This window comes from Rhinopithecus roxellana, chromosome 19 (genome assembly GCF_007565055.1).
Source record: "Rhinopithecus roxellana isolate Shanxi Qingling chromosome 19, ASM756505v1, whole genome shotgun sequence".
Lineage (NCBI taxonomy): Eukaryota > Metazoa > Chordata > Mammalia > Primates > Cercopithecidae > Rhinopithecus > Rhinopithecus roxellana.
This window is the reverse complement of record NC_044567.1, coordinates 41,940,990-41,953,160: the sequence shown is the minus strand read 5'-3', so window position 1 is coordinate 41,953,160 and position 12,171 is coordinate 41,940,990. Positions and strand designations below refer to the sequence as shown.

At 53.0% G+C, this 12,171-nt stretch overlaps 2 protein-coding genes across 4 annotated transcripts in view; one reads left to right on the top strand and one right to left on the bottom strand.

The window, feature by feature from the left end:
- Window positions 1–6,325, top strand: part of MMP28 (matrix metallopeptidase 28) — a 29,826-nt gene extending 23,501 nt beyond the window's left edge. For 2 of the 3 annotated variants that reach the window (XM_030924251.1, XM_010385192.2), the window contains 4 exons: window positions 1,903–2,148; window positions 3,830–3,979; window positions 4,293–4,460; window positions 5,292–6,325. In XM_030924251.1, coding sequence (XP_030780111.1) covers window positions 1,903–2,148; window positions 3,830–3,979; window positions 4,293–4,460; window positions 5,292–5,686 — 959 coding nt within the window. In that variant the 3' untranslated portion in view covers window positions 5,687–6,325. The remainder of the gene's footprint in view (window positions 1–1,902; window positions 2,149–3,829; window positions 3,980–4,292; window positions 4,461–5,291) is intronic. The other variant, XM_010385193.2, reaches the window with a different exon arrangement.
- A 767-nt stretch (window positions 6,326–7,092) lies between these two features.
- C19H17orf50 (chromosome 19 C17orf50 homolog) lies at window positions 7,093–11,493 on the bottom strand. The gene is made up of 3 exons (XM_010385195.1): window positions 11,481–11,493; window positions 7,843–8,170; window positions 7,093–7,742 (listed from the first exon to the last, which is right to left on the bottom strand). The coding sequence occupies exons 1-3, from the start codon at window positions 11,491–11,493 to the stop codon at window positions 7,550–7,552; spliced, it is 534 nt and encodes a 177-aa protein (XP_010383497.1). The 3' UTR covers window positions 7,093–7,549.
- Window positions 11,494–12,171: the final 678 nt, after the last annotated feature.

Here is a 12,171-nt window from a genome sequence, read left to right as displayed (position 1 = left end):
AAAGGAAACCTGATCAGACCCCTTCAGGCTGGGGACTTAAGCCCTTGTATGGCCTGGGAACTTGAGCCCCCATCTCCCTCGCACCCTCCTGCTTTCAGTCAAGCCCACCTACAGCAGAGCCCACATCTAGGCCCTGTTGCTGGGACCTGGATTAGGATCAAGAGAAATCTAGGCTTTGCAAGAATCCACATGTAGTGCACACATGCACTTATTTGTAACTGACTTCATCCACGTGATCTACCTGAGATGGTTCTATCCATACCTAGTTAAGACAGCACTGCACTGGGAGTGAGGACTTTGGGATCCCCAAGCAGCTCTCCGATTTGGGACAGATACTTTGTCTTTTTGAATAGTGGTCTTCTCCTTTCCCAAAGCTGCCCATCCGTCTCCCAGTGAGAGTTGAATAGAGTGAACAGTGCTCGAAACAGCTGGAGGCGTATTCAAAATAAGCAAGTATTCCTCCTACACACAGCTGACTTTCCATGCCCCAGGAGGCTCTCCTTTTAGTCCAGCCCCCCTATCTTTGTCAGTCCCAGTTGGCCTGGGGTCCAAGAAGGCAAAGCTGGAGGAACCCTCAACAAGCTTCTATGTAAACTTTATCCTAGTGCAGTTTTCTGACTCCTGTGTCAGGGTCACCTGCCCCTGTAGAAGGTGAATCGTTAGGGGTGGTACCCTGGCACCTGCACATGTAATAAGCTCCATCTGGGGCACACTAAAAGCTTGAAAATCACTGATCCAGCCCAACTCCCTCTGCTCATTCCTATTATAAGTAGAGAGAGGCCCCCCAGAGGTGCCCTGGCAGAGGAGGGCAAGAATATATATATATATAATATTTAATTATAATTATATATATTATATTTAATTATAATTATATATAAATAATAAAAATATATACTTTTTATTAAAGAAAATATACATACATATAGAAGTGAACCATCTCAAGTTTAGCCTGATGAACTTTCATACACCGAACACTCCCAGCACCCAAATCAAGAAACAGAAGGTCCTATCATGCCTCCTTTTAGGGGTAACTATACTCTACCTACTTCTAGATATTTTTGAAAGTAATTCATATGTAGCCCTTATTATGTGCTAGGCACTGTTCCAAAGATCACTTTTTTGTTGTTGTTGTTTCATGTTTTTTTGTTTTTTTTTTGTGTGTGTGTGTGTATGTGTGTGTGTGTTTTGTTTTGTTTTGTTTTGAGACAGGGTCTCACTCTGTCACCCAGGCTGGAGTGCAGTGGCGCAATCACAGCTCACTGCAGCCTTGACCTCCTGGGACTCAAGAGAGCCTCCCCACCTCAGCCTCCTAAGGAGCTGGGGCTACAGGTGCACACCACCACACCTAGCTAATGTTTTTGGTTTTTAGCAGAGACGAGGTCTTGCTTTGTTCCCCAGGCTGGTCTTGAACTCCTGGACTCAAATGTTACTCCCACATCAGCCTCCCAAAGTGCTGGGATTACAGGCGTGAGCTACCGCACCCTGCTGCATGATTTGTAATACACATGTACACACACACGCACACACACACTTATTATTCAGAACAGCTCTGTGAGGAAGAAGCTCACCATCATCATTCCTATTTGTAAATCAGGAAGTTAAGACAGAGAGAGGTTAAGCTAAATGCTGAAGGTCACACAGCTAGTAGATTGTAAAAGTAGGTATGGCACCCAAATTGGTGGGCCCATGCCATACCTGCACCACAGTGCCTCTTAGGCCTCCACAGCCTAGTCATCTGTTCACCTCTGCACACATCAGGTTCTGTCAGACTTTAGGAGGGGAACTGTACAGCAGAAAACAGCCACACATACCCCAGTGGCATTTGCCCTGGGCCGCGAGTACTTGGGGGCATCGTGGGCATCGTGGGCCGTGGCAGCCCCTGACCTTCTGCCCCGCCTGCAGGGGGCGCCCTGGCGCACGCCTTCCTGCCCCGCCGCGGCGAAGCGCACTTCGACCAAGACGAGCGGTGGTCTCTGAGCCGCCGCCGCGGGCGCAACCTGTTCGTGGTGCTGGCGCACGAGATCGGTCACACGCTCGGCCTCACCCACTCGCCCGCACCGCGCGCGCTCATGGCGCCCTACTACAAGAGGCTGGGCCGCGACGCGCTGCTCAGCTGGGACGACGTGCTGGCCGTGCAGAGCCTGTATGGTAAGGGCTCCGGACATGCCCCGCTCTTGGTCCCACCCTTGCCCCCCGGGCCTTCTGTCCTTGAACGTCAGCTCCTCAAATATGATTTCCCATCCTAAGCGCATAGATCTGGCCTCCCTGTCGCCGATTCGTCCCAATTCTAAAGCCCCATGCCCCGCTCAAATCTGAAAAACCTCGGACTCTTGCTCCCCCGAGTCCATGGGCCTCATCTCTCCCATCAGTCCCAACCAATTCCTGTGCACAGTCCCCCTAGCCCCAGCCCCTTGCGTTCCACTTACTGGATTTCTGCGCAACCTCCAGCCTCCGGAGCTCCCGCTCACATCATGTCCCGGCCCCATCACCCATACCCAATCCTCAGGCCCACCTCTTTCCCCATCCCAGACCCCAAAGCCTTCATTCCTGCCCCAGCCACTAGCTCTCCCCAAGCCTTTCTCTCACCATGACGCTGATGCCCCCTACCCCCAAAATCTGCCCACCTCTGCCTGGTGATGGGCTCAGACCAGGTCTTCTTCCCCCCGGTGGGCCAGTGCTACTGCCCTGGGACCTATCTCAGCGCAGGGCTGTCTCAGAGTGCCATGGGCAGAGCCAGGAGGCCTGGGTTCAAGTCACCTTCTATCCCTGATTAGCAGATGCTCTTGGGCATTTTCCCTCTGTGAGCCCTCAGTTTCACCTTCTGTGAAAAGGGATAACAATTGAGGCCCTGCTTACCTCACAGGGCTGTTGTGCTACTGGGTATGCGCATGCTTTGTAGCCTGAGAAACTTATACCCCGTAATACTAACAGCTAGTATTTCATGAGTACCTACTGTGGGCAAGGCACTTGACATGCAACACACCCATGAAGTATGCTTCTTTTCATCCACAGATCAAAATAATGGGGCTCAGAGAGGTTAGGTAACTTGCTCAGGGTCATGCAGCTAGGAAATTGCAGACTGGGATTCAGGTGATGGCACCAAATAATAAGCTTGTTGGACTCTGCTTCACTCCTCTCATAAGTGAAGGATAGTGATATAATTATTATAATTGCTGTAGTTGTCACAGCCTGAGTCTCTGGACTCTGCCCTCATGACACTTGTGTTGCCCAGGAATGAGGAAAGAGGACTCCCTGCCCCTTTTAGTTCCAAACCCTTGCTTGATACCCCACTCCAATTTTATCTCAGGAGGTTCCTCTGTCCCAGGATGTTGGGTAGGAGAAGATTCCTGAGTTTAGTTTGATGGTTAGCACCGACAACCAGAAACAACTCTTTTTTCTTTTTGAGATGGAGTCTCGCTCTGTTACCCAGGCTAGAGTGCGGTGGCATGATCTTGGCTCACTGCAACCTCCACCTCCCGGATTCAAGCGATTCTCCTGCCTCAGCCTCCCAAGTAGCTGGGACTACAGGTGTGGGCCACCATGCCTGGTTAATTTTTGTATTTTTAGTAGAGACAGGGTTTCACCATTGGCCAGGCTGGTCTCAAACTCCTAAACTCAAGTGAACTGCCTGCCTCGGCCTTCCAAAGCACTGGGATTACAGGTGTGAAACACCACTCCTGGCCCAGGAACAACTCTTAACCCCCACTCCCACTCTCCTTCCTTGCCCCTCATATTAAATAATCATGAAAGTAACCAAGGGAAGGTCTTGAGTGCACAGCATACCCTCCACTCTATGTGTGTTCTCTCTCTCATTTCTTTACTCACAAAGGGAAGCCTCTAGGGGGCTCGGTGGCCGTCCAGCTCCCAGGAAAGCTGTTCACTGACTTTGAGGCCTGGGACTCCCACAGCTCCCAAGGAAGGCGCCCTGAAACCCAGGGCCCTAAATACTGCCACTCTTCCTTCGATGCCATCACTGTAGGTAAGAAGGTCCAACTGGGGCTTTGCTTCTTTATTCTCTCCTTCCACATCTCTTAGGATCTCCAGAGCTGGAGTACAAGGTGTGGGGATGGATTGTAAAAGCCAGAAATCCCAAGCCACAAGCATGCTGCAAGTAGCAACCCCACACCAAGCAAAACACTGCTTCTTCCTGCCCACTTTCCCCTCTGCACCAACTGTACACACCATACCCTACCCTTCTCCATTTGGGAAACTGGCTTCCAGGACAGCATCTTCCCTGGAAAGCCAGCAGGAAGCTGATGGTCACTCCTCAACTCTCTCTTGTCTCTGGGCAGACAGGCAACAGCGACTGTATATTTTTAAAGGGAGCCACTTCTGGGAGGTGGCACCTGATGGCAACGTCTCAGAGCCCCGTCCACTACAGGAAAGGTGGATCGGGCTGCCCCCCAACATTGAGGCTGCTGCAGTGTCATTGGAGGATGGAGATTTCTACTTCTTCAAAGGTACTGGCTCTGGGGCAGCTGGGAAAACTGAGCCCTAGAGAGGGGAGGTGTCCTGTCCAAGGTCAAAAGGACAAAAGAGGGGAAGACTCTCACACGAGTCCATCGTGGAGTCTCTATTCCAATTTGAACCTGTGACCCCAGGGGAGACTCTATCAGAAGATACCTTTCAGGGATGGATTAGGGAGCAGCAAGTGTCAAGGTCCCAGGGACAGTTTCAGAGAGGAGTCTAGAGGGAAGCAGAGGACAGCTCTAGAATTCTGCAATTCAGCAGAAAGAGCTGGATCTTCCTTGGAATCCTAGCCGTGTGGGGTTGGACGTGTCGCTTAACTTTTGGAGTGTGCATTTCTCGAATGGGGAAAACAATACCTCAGATTTTCTGGGGAAGGAGTATGAAAAGAGAGTATTGCCTGAAGAGTGTACAATATCTTACCAGATACATGGTAATACTTAGGTAAATAGTATTCATTCATTTTTTATTCATTCAACCAATATTGAGTGCCTTGTATGCACTAGACACGGTTGGATATGTTAGGGATACAGGAGTGAACGAAACAAAAATCCTTGCCCTCGTAGAATTATTAGTAGTGATGGCAGTGGAGAAAGCGCTGGGCCTTCCTTTCGAGGCTATCTGCCCTCTGCTGACACCTGCTGGAAGTCTAGACAATAACAGTAGTCGCTACTACCGCCCTGCTATTTATAACTAATTAGTAGTGCAATCCATTTGATTGGTATGAATACCAACCATCGTGGGCTCCAGCTTAAAGGAGAGCAGAGGTATGGGGGACAGAGGTAGGGTAGAGAGCTCACCCTGGCTCTCCCAATTTCCCACAGGGGGTCGATGCTGGAGGTTCCGGGGCCCCAAGCCAGTGTGGGGTCTCCCACAGCTGTGCCGTGCAGGGGGCCTGCCCCACCACCCCGACGCCGCCCTCTTCTTTCCTCCTCTGCGCCGCCTCATCCTCTTCAAGGGTGCCCGCTACTATGTGCTGGCCCAAGGGGGACTGCAAGTGGAGCCCTACTACCCCCGAAGTCTGCAGGACTGGGGCGGTATCCCTGAGGAGGTCAGCGGCGCCTTGCCGAGGCCCGACGGCTCCATCATCTTCTTCCGAGATGACCGCTACTGGCGCCTGGACCAAGCCAAACTGCAGGCGACCACCTCAGGCCGCTGGGGCACCGAGCTGCCCTGGATGGGCTGCTGGCACGCCAACTCAGGGAGTACCCTGTTCTGAAGGCACCTCCTCATCTCAGAAACTGGTGGTGCTCTCAGGGCAAAATCGTGTTCCCCACCCCTGGGGCAGAACCCATCTTAGAAGCCTCTGAGTCCCTCTGCAGAAGACCAGGCAGCAAAGCCTCCATCTGGAAGTCTGTCTGCCTTTGTTCCTTGAAGAATGCAGCATTGTCTTTGTCTGTTCCCACCACATGGAGGTGGGGGTGGGATCAATCTTAGGAAGAGCAAAAAAAGGGTCCCAGATCCGTTGGTCCTTTCCTCCAAGGACTTCTATCCTCCCCAGGCCTTTGTTTCTTCTACTAAGGGTACAGTTCCTTTCAAGAGGTGACAGCACTGGGATCCAAACAGCGGGATGAAAAACTCAGCAGAGAAATTAGAGACCACTTTGCAAGACTGCCCTTCTCCTCAGGACCTCCTGGCTCAGTTCTTAGAAAATGGTGTCATATTTAGTCAGAGGCCCCACCCCCAGGAAGCATGGATGGGGATGAGGGCTTAGGTGTCTCCAACCTCAGAGGCCCTTTGTGGGGTCAGGACGCAGAGTGGGAGGGAGACTAATGCAGGCCTGCTAGTCCTTGGCTTCTTGTCCAGGGCTAGAATAAAGAGGCGCCTTCAGCTGGTGGGCCGAGAGGCAGGAAGCAGCCTTCCTTGGAGCAGTTCTTCCATCCTTTGAGAGCAGGTGGGCACGGGTGCAGGGGAGGCCAAGGCCATGCTCTTCCATCCAAGCCAGGACCAGCCAGCTGTGTGTGTGTGTGTGTGTGGAGCTGTGATGGAGAGAGGGTGCCTGCCTCTCCTCAAAAAGCAAAATGTCCTTGCCCCCCAGGCCAGATGGAGAATGATGTGTCAAGGGGCCTTCCTGGGGGTCTGCAACGCTGCGGGCGCTGGGGATGCAGCCTGCACAACAGGCAGCCCTGCAGGCTGGGGGTGGCCTTGTGCTCTCACAATGGCCGCATTCTCCAGGCCACACACGCGGCATTCCCAAAGCTCCTGCTGTCTGGCCAAGAATAGCTGGGATTCCTGGAGAAGGAACCAGCTCCCCAGCCTCCCTGTCTTCAGCCTCCACCCATGCCAGCATTTATTTTAGCATCTGGTTTTCCAGGCTTCCCCCACCCTTCCACACCTGCTAGTGCCTCATATGCACAGCATTGACCTCAGCAAGCCAGGGCGTCTAGGGGAGGGGAGAATGGTCTGGCAAAGGTTCAGCCCTCAGCTCCCCAGGGCCATTGTTGGCCCTGCCCGTTCATTTTCTTCTCTGCGGCGAGCAGAAGGGCCTTTACCTTTGGATACAAATGTTTGTACCGTTCTGGGGTAGAGAGGGAAGAGGCTCCCTGCCCACACTTTTACCTCTGGCTTGAACCCCAGGAGGATCATCCCCACCCGGAGCCACCGTGCCCCACCTCAAAGCACTGCCACTTTGATCAGAGGTTTTATTGAATGGTTTCAGGGAAAGAGAAAGGTTTGTCAGAGGGATGAGGGAACCTGGAGGTTATTTTCTCTAGGCGATGCCTCTGCCCACCGGGCCAGAGCAGATCTGAAATACCCAAAAGGTGAAGGTGAGGCTGTGTGAGCGGACAGAGTCAGGTGTGCGGTTGCGCTGGTGCTGCGTGGGGGCGGGGAGCCCTCGGTAGGCGCTGTTGACAGTGGGCTCTAGGTTATGCTGGGTTTTGCACTGGGGGCGCTAGGTGACAGGTGGGAACCAAGCACCAACAGTGGGCCTTCTTGCCGGATGGGGGCGCTCTGGACAGCAGTTGAGAAGGGGCGGTTCTGGGAATGTGTCGGAGAGGAGTCCGCGTTCCAAGAGAGAAGGTCGGTATGAAGTCTGGGACTAGGAAAGGATGGAAGGCACAAAGGCTGGGAGTGGGGGCGCTCAGGAGCTCCCAGCGGCCCCCGCCTTACCCAGATCCGGGTGATCCAGAACGCAGTGCGCCACATAGGCCGGGTGGCTGTGCAGACTCCTGCATTTCTTGCAGAAAAGGATTTCGCAGCCCGCACAGCCCCAGCGGCGCGGCGGTCGTTGCCGGATCTCCAACACGCACGGCTCCTCCGGGAGGCTCCGCTTCCTGCCGGCGGGGACCCGGCGCTCAGTGCCTAGGGCCGCCCCTCCTCCCTGGGGCCCGGGCACCGCGTCCCTCGTGCCCCGGCCGAGGAGCGCGCATTCACCTGTCGGTGGGAGCCGTCAGGCCGCCCAGCAGCGCCAAGGGGCCGAGCCAGCCCCAGAAGCCGCTGTCCGCGCGCCGCAGCAGCGCCACCTGCTGGGTGCTGGACTCCTGGCGCAGCGGGCAGTAGGACACCGAGCGCCGCTCGCGGCCCTCGCCTTCCTCCGCCTCCTGCGGCGGCTCCTCGCCCTCCGCTGCGCTGTCCTCCGGCGGCCTCTGGTTGTCCTCGTCCTCGTCCTCGTCCTCGTCCTCCGACCCCTCCTTCCCTTCCTCCTCCGCCTCCTCGGCCCAGGGTTCTTCCGGTTCCTTCTTCCACAAGGGAGTCTTCACACCTGTGAGCCGGAAGGTCAGGGCAGTCCTGCTGTCCCCGAGAAAGGGTCCAGAATAATTTTTCATTTAATTTAATTTTTTTTTTTTTTTGAGACGGAGTCTCACTCTGTCGCCCGGGCTGGAGTGCAGTGGCCGGATCTCAGCTCACTGCAACCTCCGCCTCACTGGCTCAAGCGATTATCCTGCGTCAGCCTCCCAAGTAGCTGGGACTACAGGCAAGCCCCACTGCGCCTGGCTAATTTTTGTATTTTTAGTAGAAACGGGGTTTCGGCCGGGCGCGGTGGCTCAAGCCTGTAATCCCAGCACTTTGGGAGGCCAAGACGGGCGGATCACGAGGTCAGGAGATCGAGACCATCCTGGCTAACCCGGTGAAACCCCGTCTCTACTAAAAAATAAAAAAAAAAATTAGCCGGGCGAGGTGGCGGGCGCCTGTAGTCCCAGCTACTCGGGAGGCTGAGACAGGAGAATGGCGTAAACCCGGGAGGCGGAGCTTGCAGTGAGCTGAGATCCGGCCACTGCACTCCAGTCTGGGCGACAGAGCGAGACTCCGTCTCAAAAAAAAAAAAAAAAAAAAAAAGAAACGAGGTTTCACAATGTTGGCCGGACTGGTCTCAAACTCCTGACCTCAGGTGATTTGCCCTCCTCAGCCTCCCAAAGTGCTGAGATTACAGGTGTGAGCCACCGTGCCCGGCCCTGGATACTTTTTCAGAAAAATTTTGTAAGTCCAGGCATGGTGGCTCACGCCTGTAATCTCAGCACTTTGGGAGATCGAGGCAGGCAGATGGCTTGAGCTCAAGAGTTCGAGACCAGTGTGGGCAACAAGGTGAGACTCTTTTTATTTAGCTACAAAAAACAAAACAAAACAAACAAAAAACGGCATGGTGGTGTACACCTGTGGTCCCAGCTACTTGGGAGGCTGAGGTGAGAGGAAGCTGAGTTAGGGAAGTCGAGGCTATAGTGAGCCATGATCGCACCACTGCACTCCAGCCTAGGTAAGAGTGAGACCCCTTCTCTACAATTAAAAAAAAATTTTTTTTTTTGAGACAGGGTCTCACTATGTTGCCCAGTCTGGTCTCGAACTCCTGGCTTCAAGCAGGTCTCCTGCCTAGGTCGCCTAAAGTGTGGGTTCACAGCCACAAGCCACCTCCCCTGGCTTACTGATCCCTTTTTTTTTTTTTTTTTTTTTTGAGACAGAGTCTCGCTCTATCGCCCAGGCTGGACTGTGGTGGTGCCATCTGGGCTCACTACAAGCTCCACCTCCCGGGTTCATGCCATTCTCCTGCCTCAGCCTCCTGAGTAGCTGGGACTACAGGAGCCCGCCACCATGCCTGGCTAACTTTTCGTATTTTTAGAAGAGACGGGGTCTCACCGTGTTAGCCAGGATGGTCTTGATCTCCTAACCTCAAGATCTGCCTGCCTCGGCCTCCCAAAGTGTTGGGATTACAAGCGTGAGCCACCACGCCCGGTCACTGATCCCATTTTAATAGGTGGTTATTTGTAGAATATTTTATTTTCTGAATGAGATTTCCTTCCTCCAAGTGGGTCTTGCCTTAAGGAAGCCCAGGATCTCCGCTGGTGGGGCGGGCAGGCGGGTGGGCTTACAGCACCTCTGTATGATTAGAAAAGGCGCCTTATAGTCAGGGAGATGGAAAAAGGACCCTCTATGGGCAGGCCAATTGGGAAAAGGCTGTCCTTAGGGTGAGCCGATTAGGAAAACATGCCTCTGACTTCAGCCACCACTGTCCCCTCTTGCTGGTGCCTTTGTTCAGGGCACAGATACCACAAGCAGTAGCCCCAGCAGGAAGTTCTTGGACTGACATGGAAGCTAAGCTGGCCTCTCCTAGAAGGTGTCCCCCACCCATTCAGCAAACATTCACCAGGCTTCTTGCATTCTGTGTCTGTCACAGGATGTAAAGGAAAGAGGGGAGGAGGGCAGGGAAGACACAACTCGTGGAGTTTGCCGTGGAAGTCAAGAAACATTTCTAGGCCGGGCACAGTGGCTCATGCCTGTAATCCCAGCACTTTGGGAGGCCGAGGCAAGTGGATCACCTGAGGTCGGGAGTTCGAGACCAGCCTGACCAACATGGAGAAACCCTGTCTCTACTAAAAATACAAAATTAGCCAGGCATGGCAGTGCATGGCTGTAATTCCAGCTACTAGGAGGCTGAGACAGGAGAATCACTTGAACCTGGGGCGGGGGTGGAGGTTGCGGTGAGCCGAGATCACGCCATTGCATTCCAGCCTGAGCAACAAGAGCGAAACTCCGTCTCAAAAAAGAAAAAAAAAAGAAGAAAAGAAAAAGAAACGTTTCTATCGATCCCAGTCCATCCTATTTAAAGAGCAAAGGAAATGCTCATAATTGGTGTTTTAGCCTTCTGGTTGTAAAAGGCCAGGCCTAGTACACAGCTAGAAAAGGGTTCCAGAGATGTTTCAGGAGGAAGGGGAGGAGGAAAAGGGGTTGAAAAGAAAGGGTTGGACATTGAGTGCTGCGCTATGGAATTTGGACTTTGCCTGTCAGCAGTGAGGAGCCACTGAACATTCTTGTAGAAGGACATATTCCAAGCTGTCTTTTAGGATGTTCCTTCTGACAAGACAGAGGGAGACCCCACTTAGGAGTCATTACAGTGGTCCAGGCCAGAAAAGACAAAGGCCTGAACGAGAGCATGGGGAGATGATGAAGCAGATGTGAAGACTATTCTGGAGCCAGATGTGGTGGCTCACACCTGTAATCCCAGCACTTTGGGAGGCCAAGGCGGGAGGATCACTTGACCCTGGGAGGTTGAGACTGCAGTGAGCTATGATGATAACCCCACTGTACTCCAGCCTGGGTGACGCAGCAGGACTGTTTCTAAAACAAACAAACAAACAAAAACAGGCCAGGCACGGTGGTTCATGCCTGTAATCCCAGGATTTTGGGAGGCCAAGGTGGGTGGATCACTTGAGGTCAGGAGTTTGCTACTAGCCTGGCCAACTACTAAAAATACAAAATACAAAAATTAGCTGGGTGCTGTGGCATGTTCCTGTGGTCTCAGCTCCTCGGGAGTCTGAGGCACGAGAATCGCTAGAACCCGGAAGGCAGAGGCTGCAGTGAGCCGAGATCTCGCCACTGCACTCCAGTCTGGATGACAGAGCAAGACTCTGTCTCCAAAAAAAAAAAAAAAAAAGTATTCAGGAAGGGGAAAGGAAAGGGCTTGCAGGTACATGGATGGGTAACTGAGAAGAGGTTGGACTTCATGGTGATGGTCTTGACTGTCCAAGCTAGGGTCAAGAGGACCTGTCCTCCAGCCCAACCCTGCCTCCAGCTCCACTCACCATGCTTATTCATTCCTCCCAAGGCTGTGCCCTGCTTTCCCTGATCAGGGACTGGGATGTGAGAGGATGCCCGGAACCCACAGAACTTTGTCTCATGTCTAGGGCCTCTATTGGATCACAAGGGGTGGGGCTAGAACCTCACCTGCCCATAAGGCTCTGCCCAGGAATAATTTCCTTTTCCAGAGCCTCCCAAAGCACTAACAACTCAGGTGTCTCCTACCTTCCCTCTTAGGAAGGCATTAAAGGGGAAGAAAGGGCGGCTTTGGCCCCCAGTAAACTGGGTTCAAATCCCAGCTCTACCACATAAATATAAAAGTTATCTGATGTTCAGCATGGTATCTCTCTGACTTTCACTCTCTTCATCTGTAAGTCAGAGTAGTAGTACAGTACCAGGCTTTACCTGGCCTACAGGAAGCACTGAAAGCATTGAGTTTGTTTGTATCATTATATTCTCTCTTCCTCCTCGTGTCTTATCCTTATCCTTGTTCACCCCATACTCCCCACTTCTCCCATTTCCATTTCATTGCCTTAGTGCCAAGGAACACAAGGGAATAGGTGCCAAGTCCAGTAGGAAGTAGGACTTGGGCACGAGGAGGATATAGCTCCTGGATATTGTGTATTTGTGGGGGGCAGAGGCTGGGGAGGGAGTAAAATTATGGAGCTTCAGGAAAATCCTTTCCTTTCCTGGACT

Excerpts from the sequence above, each read along its gene's own strand:
- C19H17orf50 (XM_010385195.1), bottom strand. Across the intron at positions 7,743-7,842 it reads CTGACGGCTCCCACCGACAG|GAAGCGGAGCCTCCCGGAGG; the intron begins GTGAATGCGCGC and ends CCCCGCCGGCAG.